The sequence below is a fragment of the Psammomys obesus genome, unplaced genomic scaffold (assembly GCF_907164565.1).
Source record: "Psammomys obesus unplaced genomic scaffold, mPsaObe1.curated_primary_1811, whole genome shotgun sequence".
Lineage (NCBI taxonomy): Eukaryota > Metazoa > Chordata > Mammalia > Rodentia > Muridae > Psammomys > Psammomys obesus.
In genome coordinates, this window is record NW_026590663.1 from 5,013,072 (window position 1) to 5,031,785 (window position 18,714).

Consider the following 18,714-nt stretch of genomic DNA (forward strand, 5'->3'; position numbering starts at 1 on the left):
GCTGCCTGATGCTCTATTATTAAAAAAAAAAAAAAAGGTATTGTTTATTCTTGTTAGTAACGCAGTAAGATTCCAAAGCTCCAAGCTAAAGAATTAACAATGAAAAACATAAAGGTGTAGTGTAATCTGTTACAAGCATCTAATCAGTAGATAAGCATTAACAATATATAGCTAGAATCTATAGAAATCCCTATGACTCTACAAAAGAGCATTATCCAATTAAAAAAAAAAAAAGAGCAGGACAGTGTATTTATTTTCCTATATACTTAACTACAATGACTGGGCCACTAAATGCCAAAATGTGATTATGATTATGTACATTTTATACTGTTTTAAGAACTGCAGCAGGGTAAGAGTGTATAATTTATGGACGTTGATATTATACTTCCTAATAAAGTCATGATTAAATTTTTTTCTGCTCCTATACAACAAATTATGAAATCATCCAATGTATGCCAATATGAAAATGTAAACATAACACCTGAAATGCTGAAAAGGTATTTGCATCAATGACACGTGACTGAAAATTTCCTATTGTCAGTGCCTCAGGAGTTGTCAGAAAATAAATCAAAGTGGCATGAAGGAATAGTAAATAATGTAAAGTTATACCACACTGAGAGAGAATGTTCTGCATCCTGCTACTGCTCTGCAAATGATATAATGTTATGTCTTTGAGAGAAATGCTATGCCATCTATTTTCCTAACTATGTGTGCTCACACCCCCCTCTAGTGGACAATGCAGGGGATACAGCATTATTGCCAGGAATCCTGTCCCAACATTCTTGAACTGCCTAACCAGCAGATAGTCTTTACCCCTCACTGCCCTGAGAACCTTTGCAATGTGTTGTTTAAGATTTAGGAAAGAGAAGCAGGGCAGGTGTAGGCACATGACTAGTTAGGACAGCAGCACAGGAAGAGAAGAGAATTCAAACGATCAAGTCATTGAAGTAGGTAGCAGAGCTGAGTAAAAGGTACATCCTTTCTCCTCAGTAAAGAGCCCTTCCTGTGTATGATGAAAGCACTGGAGTTATCAATATTCTTGCTTCCAAGTGTAGACAGAATCTTCAGAGAAATAATTCAAAAGTCTGTCTTAAAAAGCATTTTCCCCCAAGAAGTGCCTGCTTGCACACACACGTGTAAAGGGTAAGAGGTAGTCACACAGAAAGCTAGCTCTGTTCTTCCCGTGCTATCCCCAACGGTAACATTTCAAGACGGCTGTTGACAGCACCGGGATAGAGTTCTGAAAATTAACAGGATATCCAAACATTCCATTGTGTCAAATGCTTATAGACAACATCATAACTTTTAAGAGAATGTTCCCCTATAGACTCTGGCATTTGAACATTTGTGCCCTGTTAATGTACTGCTTGGGAGGTCTAGGAAATGGAGGCTTCTGGAAGAACATCACTGGGGGGTGGGGCTTGACATTCGGATGTGAGCGCTCCGCTCACTGCTCCAGCTGTCACACTTGCCTGTCACAGGCTTCCTTGTGGTGACAGTGGTGGAGTCTAACCCTGTAGAACAGTAATCCAAATAAAACATTTTTTTCTCTAAAAAAAAAAAAAAAGAAAAGAAAAAGAAAAAAAGAAGATGTGGTCACAACCCTGTGCCTGCCCTTCACATTGTCTATTGATCTAAGTCATCTAAGACAGTTCGTAATACAACATAAGAGTACAAGTGTTTTCTGCTCTAGGACATTTGCTTAATAAAAGGGAACAGCACCCAACTGCACATTAGGTAGTTTTATTTCTGTTTTTTCTCTTTTTAAAAATGGGTTGAAATGATCTACAGTAAGATCATTTCCTTTCAGTGTTTACTAGACCTGGAAACAGACATTGATTGCTGATTTAACTTCTGAATGCCTTACTTTTTCACATAAAATGGAATAAAGCCAGTACTTCTCTCCTGGGATAATACCCAAATCACCTTGAGTGCTGGGCAAACATTACTCTAGATACTGTTATTCAGGATAGTGTTATCTTCTATCAAAAACTTAAAAAAAAACATATTGTAAAAATGAAGAAAAACTACTCTCTACCATCTATGAGTCTAAATTTAATAAGAGCTGCCAAATGTCCCTAGACAGGAAGCAAGGCCTACACAATCCACACAAACAGACCCGAATCTCTGTGGGTGCTAGAGGTGGTATAGAACTTCCTCAAGCAATATGGACATAATGTTGACACTCTACACAATCCAGAAAATTTCTAGAGCTGGGGCGGGGCTAGAACCTTAGTCACATGTCCATCCCAGGGAACTACTGTGACCTCACAGGGGCCAACCTGTGAGGCAGTTTCCAGCTCTCCCTGGATGTCGTGACTTGTGGTGATTGGTACACTGATACAGCAACACAGACTTCCTCCTGACTGCCTGGAGCCTGGCACGGTGGTTTACAGCAGAGCCACAGAATAAGCATGAGCAGGAGCCAGAGCAGCAGCTGTGGAGTCTGCTTTGCAACGCCTCAGACTCTGCTCCAGCATATACAGGGACTCAAAAGGAAGGAGATGCTAAAGGAAATATGTGACCTGAATATATCTTCTCTACAGAATGTGAAACTGTTTCCTATAAGGACTTGAAAACTATCTAAGGATAATATTTTGCATTATACATGTAGTGTATGATGAAAGGTCACATATTTCCATTGTTTCTAGACTTCTAGCTTATATGCAGACTATATAAACTAAAACCAGTAGTGGTAGTTTTACATATGCATGCTATCCAAACGCCACCCATTTAAATAACTTGTCATTTTTATTATGGTGGAGATAAATACTGCTTTAGTGATGGCTTTCTGACAGTTACAACTACATTATTCTTATCACTCATTAAATATGTAATTTCTTTTAAATAGTAACTAATATTTTAAACATCCTTGATTATTTAAAAATAACAGTTCTCATATCACAAATTTCCTTTACAATAGAAAAAAATACGTAAGTAGCCATAATTTAACAAAAACCCCAACACATGAAGTCATCTTTAGAGCTGTTGGCCAAAGCTGTCTGAGAGACTCATAAAACATCAGCTATTCCTGTTGTCTCCCATAGGTGGAAGGCACCATGCTTAAGACACCATGGCTTTGGACATAGGACCCAGAAAACATGAGCTGGATGTGATCTGAAAGTTGGTACCAGGGACTGGGGTATGGTGTGATAGGCCTGCTCATGCTTTTGTTTGGAGGAATATGGATTTTGGGTTTTGGGTTAGGAAAGGAGTAAAATGCTTTTGGTGTAGGGAAATGGGTCATGCTAGTCAGAGCACAGAGAGAGTGGTGTTGAGAGTGAACTGGACTGTAGGGACCAAGCTCGAAAGCATTCAGGGGAGGATGGTGTCTTGTATATTTTGGTAAAGAATGTGGCTGCTTTCTACCCTTGTCTAAAAAACTTGCCTTGAGGCTAAATTGAGGAGTTAGGGACTAACAGCTGTGGCAGAGGACATCTCCAAGCAAGCTAGCTCTGACTGTGCAGTGTGACTATTGTGGCCAGTGTTAACTCAGAGCTGTAAAAAAGGAGCACACTCAACAAGGAAACACAAAAATGTACAGTCGGAACAGAAAAGGAGCAGCAACAGCTGTGAAGACATTAAAAGAAAAGCTTACTGCTCAGTGGAATAAAGGGACTGGTGACCTCAGAGCAACACCATACCCAGCTAAGCTTCCATGGTATTGAGTCTTATTTTGGTACAGTGTTTCCTCATTATGTTCTCTTTCCTCTCTTTTGGAATGGTAATGTATATCCTGTGCTACTACATGTTTGAATTATGTGATTTGCTTCTTGCTTTTGGTTTTGCAGGGTATTACAGTTATGAGATTGCCCTGAGTCTCAAAAGAAACTTTCAGACTTTTGAACAGGGTTGAGACTGTGATAGACTATAAGGATATCTGAAGTTGAACTGAATGCATGTCTGTATTATGATATGCCTACAGGCCTATGGGGCCAGGGAGAAGGGTGTACTGGTTTGAATGAAACAGCCCATACAGGCCCATAGGGGTGTGGTGCTAGTAGGAGGAGTGGCCTTGCTGGAGGAAGTGTGTCATTGTGGGGGTGGGCTTTGTGGTTTCAAAAGCTTAAGCCAGGCCCTGCTGTTCACTCTTCTGGCTGCTTGTTGATCCCGATCCAGAACTCCTGGCTTCTTCTCCAGCACCATGTCTGCCTGTGCACACCAAGTTTTTCACATGATAATGGATTACATCTCTGAACCTGTAAGCTAGCCCCAGTTAAATGTTTTTCTTTCTAAGAGTTGTTGTGGTCATAGTGTCTCTTCACAGCAATAGAAACTCTAACTAAGACAACTACCAAATGACCAGCCCTGAAAACATATGCAAGTAACATATACACACTCAACACACACACACACACACACACACACACACACACACACACACACACAGACACAAAACAAAGATGCCATGTGTTTGAAAGAGAGAAAGGAATGAAGAATGCATGAAAGGGTTGGAAGGAGGAAGGTGAAGGAGGGCTAATGATGTAATTATATTCTCAAATAAAAAATAAGTTTCAAATGAATGTATATATAAAACTCATTCAAAGGTTTTAAACTTAGATGTTCATTTTATAACTTAAAACTTGAAGACAAATAAATCTGAATTAATTTCCAGCCCAGTATTGCCTACACAGCTTACATGAAAAAAAATCACAAAGCTGAAGAAAATATAAAAACAAAACAAGGCGCATCTGTCTATCCAACATCACCTTCAGGGCCTTTGCCACTTGAACGTGGTTATCGTAGACTAGGATGTCTATCACCAGACTCCGTAGCTGCAGAATGTGGCTCAAGTCACCCTCGAAAGTCAGATCTTGTATGGAGACTCTCCAAGAGGGAAACATTGTCCTCGTCCCATCCCATACCTGCCATGGGACAGAAAAGCGAAGCTTAATGATCTTTAGGCAAGCCTAAAATGAACTGATGTATGCTGTAGGTGTCTTTAATACTTTAAATGTGATACGTATCATTCTGTGATTGTGAAAAGGATAAATATGAACGACTGGTGAAATGTAGAAAAATGTAAAAAGATAAAAAAATGAAAAAGTCACTCTATGACACCAAACAAATATTATCTAATTGTGGACTTTGAATTTTTTTTTTCTATTCTGTGCTTAAATACCACTCTCTTTCTTCCTCCATCCTCCTTCCCTTTTTTTTCTCCCCCATCTACATCTCTCAGCTCTGAGTATGTATAACTTCTGGTTACTACAAAAAACAAAGTTATGAAGCAAAACACAAATGAACCCCAGTAAAACGAAGAGATTGTGCCTATTTTAAACCAAGCATCAAGAAACCAGAATGTGCTTAAAGAAATTTAAACATAGAAGTTATTTTTAGCATCTGCATTGTATGAGAATCAATGGAATAATGCTTTGTTTAAAGGTTTTTGAGGACAGATAGCTCAGCAACTGATAATGCATATTGCTGTTGCAGAAGATATTAGTCTGGTTTCCACCACCCATGTCAAGCATCTTACAACTGCCTGTAACTTCAGCTTTACAGGATCTAAGACCTGTAAGAGGTCTGGCCTATCCAGACATCTGTATCAATATGTACATATCTATGCATATGCAGGTAATTAACAAATAAAACCTAGATTGGACTGGCCTGTGTGCTTGTTGTGTGGGATTTGCTTTTAACTGCTGACTGACACAGGAGGGCCCTGGCCACTGTGGGCAGCATCACCCTTAGGCAGGTGGTACTGAGCCAAGTAAGAAAGCTGATTGATATGAAAGGGGGAGTTAGTATGACCTGGAGAGAACAGGATCTCCACAAGGACCAAATATATCTGGGCACAGGGGTCTTTTATAAGACTGTATCTCCAACCAAGGACTATGTAAGGCTATAATCTAGAACCCCTGTTTGGATATAGCCCATGGTAGCTCAGTATCCAAGTGGGTTCCCTAGTAAGGGGAACAGGGACTATTTCTGACATGAACTCAATGGCGAGCTCTTTGACTCCCCACCTCCCCAAGGGAGGAGCAGCCCTGCTAGGCCATAGAGGAGGGCTTTGCAGCCAGTCCTGAAGAGACCTAATAAGCTAGGGTCAGATGGAAGGAGAGTAGGTCCTTCCCTATCAGTGGACTGGGAAAGGGGTAGGGAGAAGATGAGGGAGGGAGGATGGGATTGGGAGGGAATGAGGGAGCGGGATGTAAAATTAATAAACTGTAACTAATATTAAAAAAATAAAAAAAAGAAAGCTGACTGAGGATAGGCTCGTTCACCGGCCAGCAAACAACAGCATCCTTCATTACATTTGCCACACTTCTTGGCTGCTCATGACTCTACACTAGAGATAATGTGGCCTGGAATATGACACCTTAAAGTTCTTGCTTGAGGACTTCCCTCTGGATTGTGATCTCGAAGTGTAAGCCAAATAGTCCTTCCCTTTTCTAAGTTAATTTTGGTCAAAATGTCCTATCAGAGCAACAGAAGTGATACTAGAACACATGGCTACTGAGAAATGGATATATCATGATTACCAAAACAGGGAGCAAAATTACTATTGTGCATGGGTTGAAAAAGAAAATAATATTTTGCATGCTAATAACTGTATCTTAGAATTTTGTTGTTCTGTTTTTAACATTTAATTAAAAATTATGTTTGACACATAAGAAAATCAGCATCAGAAAACAGTCATAATTCTACTTCCTCAAAGTAGGTAACAGCAAAATATTACCCAGAATATTTCTGATATTGTATGAACATTTTTAGTACATTACTAAGCACACTATTACTGAAGCTTATTAAAGTTTTTCTCAAGTTTAAGTCTACGATTTCACTGTATAGTTATAGACCATTCTAGCACACCCAAATAGCTCACAAAGTCAAATACTACAGTTTTATACAGATTTTGGCTTTATATAAGGTAAAATATTATTTCAAGTGTACATCTTCATACATTTCCATCAAAGAAATTCATTAAAATAAATTTTAAATGATTTGCAAAGACTTTTAAGACATATTAAGCTATCTCCAAGAAGGCCTTATTACTTTTCTTACATTTATTTCTCAATGCTGAATTTGAGAATAAGTCCCCTGACAGTATTAAGACCTGTTAATGTTCAAGCCTGGAGGGGGAGGAGCCACTAGGCTCCACCCCTAACTGAGGGCTACTGGCTCAACAGCTCCTAGAGGAGGAAGAATTAATTAGCTTTTTTGAGAATGTGGTCACTGGTGGGTTTACCATGACCCACTGAATGGACTCGCACTCAAGCACATATGGTCGGCACTAAATGACCTTAGTGAGTTATTAAAAAATAGGGAAAGGGGCTGGAGAGATGGCTCAGAGGTTAAGAACACTCGCTGTTCTTCCAGAGGTCCTGAGTTCAATTCCCAGCAACCACATGGTGGCTCGTAACCATCTATAGTAAGATCTGGTGTACATGCAGAATGTTTTATAAGTAATAAATAAATCTTTTTTTTTTTAAAAGGGGGGGAAAGGACATTAAGGTGGCAGTGGGATATTTTGTGAGGATGAATGAGGGAGAGATGAAGGGGGAAATGGAACGTGGATATGATCACACTTCATTGAAGACATTTATGAAATTCTCAAAGAATACACGTGAAAAGACAATCTAATAAGCCCTTTCTCCAAGGTGGACCTATCTGAAGATGGGTTATCTATTAAAATAGGCTACAGGCACACCTTGGTTCCTTAGAGACAAACACGCAGTCTCAAGTCAGGTACATGGTGATTACAGGGCTAACAGTCCACCGCTGCGACCTGCAGAGAGCCAGCATCCTTGTTCTTCGTTATGCCGAATGGCTGGTTAATAAATGGTCACACGTTAAGGATGCCACACTTGCTAGGGAATCCTTGATGATTTTACTTTTTTTTTTGGTTCAGCTTGGCTTTATCTGACTTACTTTCACATTTCTTAAAATAATTATTTACTTTCTATGATCTATATTTATATAAAGCCAGTCCTTTCAATTTCAAATACTTGCTATTTTATTCAGTGATTTCTATTTCTCAGTGTTCCTTTAAAATGTGCCAGCAGCAACCGTAACACTAAGCCCTGTCTTGTCCAAGCACTATGACATTTCATTCCTTGTCTGATTATTCCAAACAGACAACAGAGCATTAGCCACAAGACTTCAGCCAAAGCAGTGCTGCTAAAAACTCCTCTATGATATGGTCAAGCAAGGAAAATAATTAAGTAACCACCTTCCCCACGTTATTCGTGGTATGAGGGTAAATGAAAATTACATACCATTTATGTAGCTGCATTTTTTTTCCTGATTTTAAAACAAAACAAAGGTGACAACAAACATTTCAAAGTTATTTATGTCTACTCCCATGACTCAGGCAGTGAAAGCCATGGGGCAGACTTAATGGCAAAATACCCAGGAAGAAAGTAAACGAGTGACAACGTAGTTGACCTTCACAAAGCAGCAGAAATATCAAGACAGAAGTGTCATTAAAGACATACAGAATTCTGCATGTTATTATCAAAAGACAAAATGAATGTCGACTTTTTCTCAAGTTCATGTCCGATAATACTGTTTTTCTCTGAAGGGAAAGCAGAGAAATGCAGGGGTAGAACTATGTGAAAAGGGGGAGTGTTTCAAGAACAATACCTTAAGTGTAATCCAGTGTAAAATGCAGTCCACAAACACTATCAGAATGCTGTAGGCATGACAGTTAGGTGGTAAAGCACGGCTTCAAGTAGTTAAGTGATACCTTTAGAAGAAACGCTGTTCCGTCCACTTCTGCTTTACCCAGGAGCTGACAAGTCAGGTCATAATACTGCATGGGCTGAGCATCACACAGCTGTACTAGAGTGGAAGACGCTGAGATGTGCGTGGATGCCCAAACCCGCAAGGCTTCTACTACTTTTTGGTCCTTAGGAGTGAAGCTAAAAAGTTTGCTTGAAGTACGTGCTGTGACAGGAGTCCCTAAGGTTCCTTCAAATGTCAAAGATGAGAAACCAGGGCTGTTGATTCCCTGAAGCTCATTTTTATAGACTTGGATCTAAGAAAGAGGGACAAAGTAGAAAACAAACAAAAATCAGGAACCTAAGAAACTGAAAATGATGCATTTTTCTGGGATAAGTAAAACAGTACTTACTTTTTACATTGAATTAGATCACAACACAATACAATCAACAGATGCTATATCAAGATACATAGTAGATAAAATTTAAACCACCACAAAATTTATATTTAAGAAAGTAACAGTATCCAAATTCTATTAAACTTGCATTTTTGCATTTATATGAAAGTATAATGTGGCAGTTATTTACGTGGGATAGTGAAATCGTGAACACACAAATGTAGGAAATAATGGATACCGTGGAAGCTAAGGCATCGTTACAATCAAACACACTGAACCATGTTATGAGGACTTTCACCCACTTATTTTTATTTAACATTTTAATTTGCTGAACATACCTTGTTTAAATTTTTTTTAAACTTATAATATCTAACGTAAAACTGTTTGACAGACTTGATGTCTGGGCCACCGTGGAATTGGTTTGGACTTTCTTCTACTAACTGTTGGAAAAAAGCTCCTATAGTCATACCTAGCATTTTTTTTTTTTTTAAACTAGAAACTGTAGTAAAAGATTTTAAAGGTTCTGATTTAATTGCCTACTCCTATGGACAGTTTTGTCTTCTCAGCAAGTTGCTAGCTGGGCACCTGAGCCTGACAAAACCTTGAGTTTATGGTCCCTTAGGGTAAATCTGAAGAAAGCACAAGGTGTGTCCCAAAGCCCTCTGCCTTAGTGGGACCCACCCTTCATACTGCTTTCAATGGAAGACCTTGTAGGTTTTTTTTTTTTTTCTAAATGTATTATTTTATTTATTATTTATTTATACTATTTTTTATTTTAAATATATATATATTTAATTTTTTATTAATTATACTTTATTCACTTGTATCCCCCATGTAGCGCCCTCCCTCCTCCCCTCCCAATTTCTCCCTTCCTCCCCCTTCTCCACACATGACCCTCCCCAAGCCCACTGATAGGGGAGGTCTTCTTTTCCTTCCTTCTGATCCTAGTCTGTTAGGTCTCATTAAGAGTGGCTGCACTGTCTTCCTCTGTGGCCTGGTAAGGCTGCTCCCCGCTCAGGGGGAGGTGATCAAAGAGTAGGCCAATCAGTTCATGTCAGAGGCAGTCTCTCTTCCTATTACTATGGAACCCACTTAGACACTGAACTGCCATGGGCTACATCTGTGCAGGGGTTCTAGGTTATCTCCATGCACGGTACTTGGCTGGAATACCAGTCTCAGGAAAGACCCCTGTGCTCAGATTTTTTTTGGTTTTGTTGCTCTCCTTGTGGAGCTTCTGTCCTCTCCAGATCTTACTATTTCCCACTTCTTTCATAAGATTCCCTGCACTCTGCCCAACAGTTGGCCATAAGTCTCAGCATCCGCACTGATAGTCTGCAGGGCAGAGCCTTTCAGAGGTCCTCTGTGTCAGGCTCCTGACTTGTTCCCTGTTTTCTTCTCTTCTGATGTCCATCCTCTTTGCCTTTCGGGATGGGGATTGAGCATTTTAGTCAGGGTCCTCCCTCTTGATTAGTTTCTTTAGGTGACAGATCTTAGTATTGACAGCATATGCATATAAGGAGCTTTCTTCTGGAATGATGCTCTTTGTGAGATAAGTAGGGCTCTGTGGGATCTTATTAAAATTGCACAAAGTCCTAGTTATGGTTTCTGTAAAAAGCTTACTCCAGGCTCCTGTGGAAGCACTGTTTGCAGCAGCTAGGGAACACAGGCCCTAGGTGCTAGGTGTAGGCTCTTATCACCTCTAGTTCTAGTCTTACTCTTTTCTGCCTCCTCCTATTCCGGCAGTCAATGAGAAACCATGCTGCCAATATCTCTGCCACGAAAACGAGCTCAAAGTTGAACGTGTCAGGCATTTTGTCACAATAATAAGAAAAAGAGAAAAGTGTTAAAAGGTGTAAGGTTACCTATCACTGACCAGAGCCCAGCTTTCAGCCATCCTCATGGACAAGATACCTACCCCCAAGCCCAGCAACTTCTGTATACAATCTGTACCCCTTTTTCTCTCGAGTGCCTTGCCCTGAAGAGTTAAGTTCTCTTAGCTGAGTGGAATTTCAGTCTTCCCTTCCTCAGCTTACCAGAACTACCAAATCATACTTCAGGAATCTGAAGCCAGGCAGAGCAACCCAGTAAGAACCCAGTTTTAAATAAAATGACATTAATTAAAAAGAAATAACAAGGATGTATCCTACCCCTTACAATTTCTACATGGAAACTTGATAACAACAGTCATATCTGGAAGTGACAGGATAAACTGGAACCAGTAGGAATCCCAGGTTCTAATGCATGTCTAGGAGAAGACAAGCAATTTATTTAAATGAAGAGGTGTCTAGCTACTTTATGAAGCCTGATACTATTTACACTTCTTGTCTCTTGAAATGCTTAGTGTCACATTCTAACAAGGCACTCATAGAATTAGTACTAATGGCTTTTAGTGAACAATACAGACTTCATGTCTAATAATGTAGGTTGCAGAAAGTATGAATTATACCTTCAGCCTGTGAAAGCGAACAATGTCTCCAACTTTATAAATGCTCGGAAGGGCTTCATAGTTCCCACTAAAGAGCATGCATGTTAACTTCACATTTGTCTGGTCCACAATTGTTACAACTGAGCAATAATCTGGGAAGCAAAAAATATTTAACAAGTAAATTAAAGTATTTCAAAGCATTTGATAAAATTAGAACACACTTATTTAAAAATAACACCAAACAAATTTTAACTCTTCTCCATTAAGATTTTTAAAGCAAAAACGAGATACAGACATGTTTTTGGATTTCAATGCCACTGCAAAATTAATCTGAAAAAGTGAACCACAAAAATTACCCTTAAGACATACAATGACAACAGAAATAGTCTACATTATTTTTCTGGAGAAAAAAAATAACTTTTTTGTTAAAGTTTAAAATTCACAAAAGAGATGAATACATTTAAGTAAACAAAATAAAATTTGCATAACAAATATAATTACACTGATAGTGAGGACTACGGGAGTAACAATGCTAGCCTAACATGAGCAAGGCCCTGGGTTCAGTCCTCAGCATTACGGGAAAGGAGAACCACAAGAGTATGAATGCAGAAAGTGTGACATCATCTGTGTACTGTACAGATGCATGATCAGACAATTTATAAACCCATCCTGTCAGAGTAAACAGATAATAAAAACATGCAATTATATAAAATTGCATAGCAATAAACATACCAAAAGGAGTAACGGTATTTTAATTTGGAAAAATTAATGATATGTGTGATCACAGTGAAGCACAACTTTAACATTTTGCTATTTAAAACTGAAACAGATGCTGCTTTTTGTTCAGAAAATGACACACTGTAGAAGTGCACTGTCTTTCTATCTTCTCCAAGACCCTAATAATGATGGTACCACAACAGAAATAAGCACAAAACATTGAAAAAAGGGAAGGTGTAAAAAGGGATAAAAATTCTAAGGGATAATAATTCTAAATTATTTTAGAGGAGAAAAAAAAAAAAAACAACCCAAATTTTTCGTTACTTTGAACAAGAACATAGAAAAGAAAAACCAAAGAAGTAAACAATTGTAAATACTTTAGGATGAACAGAATAGTCAATAGGAAAAAGTAAGCAATGAAATTCAAAAGGAGCAACATTTCCACAAAGTATTACTCAGCTGTTAATGAAAATAACATCACGAAATTGTCAAGCAAATGGATGGAACTAGAAAATACCATCCTGAGTGAGGTAAATCAGACTCAGAGAGGCAAACATGGTATGTATTCACTTATAAAAGGATAATCATGTTACAATCTACAGAGCCAGAGAGGCTAAGTAACAAGGAGAGCTCAAGGGGGTGGAGGGGTGCATAAATCTCCCTGGGAAGGGGAAATAGAACTGATTTTTGAGGGTGGACTGGAGGCAGGTGGAGATGGCAATTGTAAGAATCAGGTGGGGGAGAGGAAGAGAGTACTGGGAAAAGGACTGGAAATGGGGGCTATATCAAAGGTGAGGTAGAAAGCTAGTGTAACAAAAACCCAAAGAACCTGCAAGGTGGCTCCAGCAAAGACTCCTAGTGATGGACAGAGGAGCCTGAACTGACCATTTTCTCTCACCAGGCAAGGCTTTTGGTGGAAGGATTGGGACAACTGAGCCATAAACTGACCTACGATTTGTCCTGCCTGCAGGGATGCCCTGGGGTAAACCTGGAGCAGAACTTAAGGGAATGTCCAACCAATGACTGGTCTAGCTTAAGTCCCATGCCCTGAGAGGGAGCTCAGCCCTGACCTGTCTGGAGGGCCAAGAACCAGAGGCTGGATAGCTCAGGATCCTATGATAGAACAAAACAAAACTGCAGACAGAAAAAAAAAAAAGTCAATGAAATGATTCCTAATGATACTCTGCTATACTTGTAGACTGAAGTGTAGCATAACTGTCATCAGAGAGGCTTCCTCCAACAGCTAATGGGAGCAGATCCAGAGATCCAGAGTCAAACATTAGGCGGATCTTGGGATCTGGAAGAGGAAGAAGGATTGTAGAATCAGAGGAATCAAGGACCGAAGAAAACCAGCAGAATCAACTAACCAGGGCATAGGCCTCACAGAGACTGAAGCAACAATTAGAGAACCTATGTCTTTCGCATATATGTTATGGTTGTATAGCTTGGTGTTCTTGTGGAACTCCTAACAGTGAGAACAGAACTGTCTCTGACTCCTTTGTCCGACTTCAGGACCCTTTTCTGGCCTTAATAGGATGGGAGGTCTTATTGCAACCTGATATGCCATGTTTGGTAGGCATGGAAGAAGGAAATGGAGGAGTGGAGCTGGGGTAAAGAGGTGGGAGGAAGGACTGGGAGGACAGGAGAATGGGAACTACAGTTGGAATGTATTATATGAGAGAATAAAATAACAATAACAATAATAACAAAGATATGATCATCTAAAACAGCGGTTCTCAATGGGTTGTTACTCCTTTGTGGGGTCACATTATCAGATTCTAATGGTACATACATTACAATTCATAACAGTATCAAAATTATAGTTATGAAGTAGCAACAAAATAATTTTATGGTTGGGAGTCACCACAACATGAGGAACTGTATTAAAGAGTTGCAGCATTGGGAATTTTGAGAACAACTGAGCTGAAGGAATTCATGTGATGAAAATACGAATTGGTGGATATGGTGCACCTGCGCTGGCATACTTAAAAATCCCTTCTCAGTGCATAAGCAAAAGCATGTAAAAAAAAGTGATGCAGGCACTGGACCCCCGTTAAAAGCAAATGTAGAGCTAACCTATGAACATGCTTACCAACGATCTTGGCTTTGGAAATTAACAGTCCAAGCCTGAAAAAGGAAACTGCACCTAGGACTACTTACACACTGAGCGGTAACATTTAGGATTTAACATAAACCAGTCACCCTAAGAGACAGCTGGGACAAAAATCTATCTGCAAAATAGGAAGTCAACAAGACACTGTCCAGCTTATTGGGGGATGAATGAAAAAGCAAACAAACAACTAAATAGGATAATTTGTGGAGGGAATAGTACTAATACATTCAATAAAAACCCAAACCATTCGGTTATCCTTGATTTTTATTTTTTTTGATGCTTGATAATGATGTGCAGTTTCTAAAGTTAGGAAAACTTTCTTCTTCAATTTTGTTGAAAATATTTTCTTTACCTTTTACCTGGATTTCTTCTCCTTCTATTCCTACTCTTCTTAGATTTAGTCTTTTCATAGTGCCTCAGATTTCCTGGACGCTTTGTGCCTGGATTGTTTTTTGTTTTGTTTTGTTTTGTTTTTTTTTTGATTTAACATATTCTTTGACCATGGTATCCACTTAGTCTGTCTCTAGTGCATAAGATTTTCTCTTTTGTATTCTATGAAAGTTTGTCTCTGAGGTTTTATTTGGCTCCCTTAATTTTTTATTTCTAGTATTATCTCAGTTTGGGTTTTCTTTAGTGACTTCATTTCTATTTTCATGTCTTGAACTGTTTTCTTCATTTCATTCCAATGTTTGTTTGTGTTGCATAGATTTCATTACTATCCTCTTTAAGGTCCCTGAACTTATTCATAAAGGCTATTCTGAAGCTCTTATCTTCACTTCGGCTCTGCTGTGGTAGAGCTTCTGGGCTTTAGTGGGCACATATTATCCTATGTTTTGTAAGACCCGGGTTTGGGATGACTATGATTCTAGGTGCTGATTATCAGGTCTTGTCTCTGTTAAGCTGATTTTTCACTCCTTGGTTTCTGCTGTCTTTCTTGATCTTAGAAGAATGTATTGGCTATGGGTTGCATGATATGGAGTTCTGAAACCCTCCAAGGTGTGGCTATTACTGGTCCAGAACAGAACTTCTTTCTAGGTACTGGAAGATGAACACGTAAGAATGGAGATAGGCTAGAAGAAGGGTGCTGTGGAGGCCACAGGAGGGAGGATAACTGGGTCTGTGAAGAGAACCTGTGGAATCCCGGGGGAAATGAAGGGAAGATGAGCTGCTGCAGGCTACAGGACTGAGAAGTTGGGGAATGTCTAAGTGTCAGGGAGACTACCTGTATGTCCCGAGTCCTGCAGCCTGTAAAGACATGGTTCTGAGCTAGGACAGGTGTACACAGAGAGAAACTCTCTAGCAGCAACAGACTTGGCAGGGAGGCCTCAAATCTCAACATGTGTGTGTGCGTGTGTGTGCGTACACTTCATCTAAGTGACCATGTCCGCATGGGGTACAGCACATACAACCAGCATGCTAAGACCTTGCTCCCAGAGTTCGCATGGTTTGCAGTTTCTCTTTTGTAACTGCAACTACCTGTGCCTTTTAACCACTGTGAAAAAAAAAAAAGACCCTCCATGTGTTTAAATACTTCACAGACATGATTTTATTATTATACATAGGAAGGCCAGAAAAAGGGAAAATTGTTTTTATACAGCAAGAGCTCCCTTGAAAGCAAAACATTAAAATCTACCTATATGTCTATATATACATACTGATAAGTAATAATTCACAGGCACTCGACTTTCTTAATGCTAAAACCATGGTAGGCGTACAATACACTCTATGCAACCTTAAATACTTACAGAACATCTTTCCTTGCATAGTTTACATGAGACTATCTGAAATTTAAATTTCTTTAGGAATGTTCTTCATTATCCTCCAATGCCAAAAACTCCACTATGTTGGTCAGTGTTTAGTATTCTAACAATGATAGCTACATACATTGCTTTACTGTATTCTAGTCAAATTTATAAACACATTACATAAGTGAACCTAATACTTTCACTCATTGTTTAATGAGAACACTAACCAAGGACTGGATTTTCCTCATGCTGATTTATTTTTTGGACAGCCGGGTTCCAGCCCTCAGTGCAATACAAAGTCACACTCTCTGCACAAGTAACGACTCATCATGACAAAGCCAGAACTACTGATATGAATGACACTTTTCTAAATAAATGGGAGCTGACCTTTGAGTTTGGCACACATGGACAGAAACCTGAAAACGGATTTAAATTAAGCACTCACGTTTTTAGAGCGGTAACAAAAACAAGGTTGCCTGTTTACAAACTTGAGACCAGTCGAAGTTTGAAATGTCAGACATCAGAAAAAGGATTGGGTTAGATTTTGGCCACTGATTCTCGTTTGTTCAGAGTTAAACTAATGATCAGAGCAGACTAGATACTGTAAATAGATTTAGGGAAAGAAATAAAAGCTGGTAAAATATAAAATACACAGTTGAGTATTTGCTACTTTTCAGATATGAAACATATTATTTATGTTAAGCTACAAAACTTATAATCAGAGCTTCAACAAAGCAAAACCTGTACTACTTACTGGTTAACCATTGTCCAGGACTCATTACGTACAAGGCAGCATGCTAAGCAATCTATACAAATACATATGTAATCACAGAATCTCCTGAATTCCTATAAAACTGTACGCAACAGTATTGCTTCTAACTTTGAAACAAGGAAAGCTAATTTCTCAAGCAGGCTAGGTAAAGTGTCCGGGCCGAAGCACCTTGAAGGTGAGAAGCTGAGAAGCACACTTAGCCTGTCTAATGCACGTCTCCATGGTGTATGCTTTCCCAAGGAAGGAAAAGCTTACAGCTGAGAGGGAGGCTTCAAAGCTCTTCTAGCTGGGCAGATTATACTGCATCTCAATGGTGCTGTAGCATTTACTATTTCATGAAGCTGACAGGAAATAGGAAATAGAGTAAGTTCACTACAGAGGAATTCATAACACACTACCAATCCGTTCTCATGTAACTGTTACTAAACTCAGCCATATCTATAATTCATAAACTAATATAACAAAAGAGTAAGATTCAACAAAAGGCTTTCATAGGGCACCTGAACAAAGGTAAAATTCTACAGGAAACACAAAGAGGATGTAGGTTGTAAGTACAAGGCTCCCTATCCAGGACTTGACTAAAGTGTGAGTGGCAAGAGGAAGAGATGGCTTGATAGCTCATAGGAAAGATAGCGTGTTGTTTATTGCCTTTCCAAAGCATTCATCTTAGATGTCATAACTACTGCTTTCATATTCACCAGCTTACACAATGTTAATTAAGCTATATGACTTATGAAAAGACAAAGCTGTATAAATCCAGTTCTACATAGAAGAATGAAACACTGATCAATTCCTAGATGCAAGAGTTAAGGATGACAAAGTATTCATTACAAGGTTTTATAGATAAGAGGATGCTTAAAGGAGCTTTTAATTTAATTTGAATGCTCTAGTCACTGAAGATGCCTTATGCGTTATTATAATAAACTACACACTCATACATGACATACTTATGGTCAAAGAGAAAGCAGTGAATATTTTTTAGGGTGATGACTATATACAGAAGACCCCCTAAAGAATGGCAGAATTCATGAAGCAGATATATCTTGGTGAAAAAAACATAAACAGGCTATTAAATTTTATGGTAAGAAAATTAATTCATGTTTTTACCTACAGCAAGCATATGGCTTTTATAAAATTTCTCCCTCTCTGAAGCCTGGGGAAGACACTGAAATTAACTCTCGCTGTGCTGCAATTTTCTTCTTTGTAAAATAAGTTAATAAAGGTATCCAAAGAGCTGGCCGTAATGGCACACACCTTTAATCCCAGCACTGGGGAAGCAGGGGTAGGAGGATCTCTATGAGTCCAAGGCCAGCATGGTCTAAATAGAGTTCCAGGTCAGCCAGAGCTCCACAGTCGTATCCTGTCTCAAAGAAGAAGAGTTCAATTCCCTGTCACAACGTCACCTGGCTCACAGTGGCTGATAACTCCAGGTCTGATACCTGCTTCATTTCTGGAAAATGCTCCCACATGAACACATCATGCACACATCCATAATTAAAAGGTAATAGCAACATAAATATTTAAATGGGGGTGAACAGATGTCTCAGCTGTCAAGGCATCTCGCTGCTATAAGTTCAGTTTCTAGCACACACACATGGAGGCTCAGAACATCTGTAATTCCAGCTTCAAGGGATCTGATAGTGTCTCTGGACTCAGTGGGTACCAGGCAGAGAACTGGTGCACAGACCTATGTACAGGCAAAACACCTGTACATACAAAACAAAAATCAATAATTAGGTAAGTGTCACCCAAGTGCTGGCCAGGAGTAGCAGCCAAAACAGCAGCAGCAGGATTTCTATTGCTCCTCATGACACACTTTTTTTGTAAACATTCATACGATCTCAGAATCTGTCAGTCCTGGACAGTTGTATGTCCACTAAA

At 39.1% G+C, this 18,714-nt stretch overlaps 1 protein-coding gene across 2 annotated transcripts in view; it reads right to left on the bottom strand.

Moving 5' to 3' along the window:
- The window catches only part of Pot1 (protection of telomeres 1), a 65,697-nt gene that overhangs the window by 22,346 nt on the left and 24,637 nt on the right, over positions 1-18,714 (bottom strand). For both annotated transcript variants that reach the window (XM_055608184.1, XM_055608183.1), the window contains exons 6-8: positions 11,508-11,638; positions 8,690-8,980; positions 4,710-4,865 (exon numbers count right to left, since the gene is read on the bottom strand). In XM_055608184.1, the coding sequence (XP_055464159.1) occupies positions 4,710-4,865; positions 8,690-8,980; positions 11,508-11,638 (578 nt within the window). The remainder of the gene's footprint in view (positions 1-4,709; positions 4,866-8,689; positions 8,981-11,507; positions 11,639-18,714) is intronic.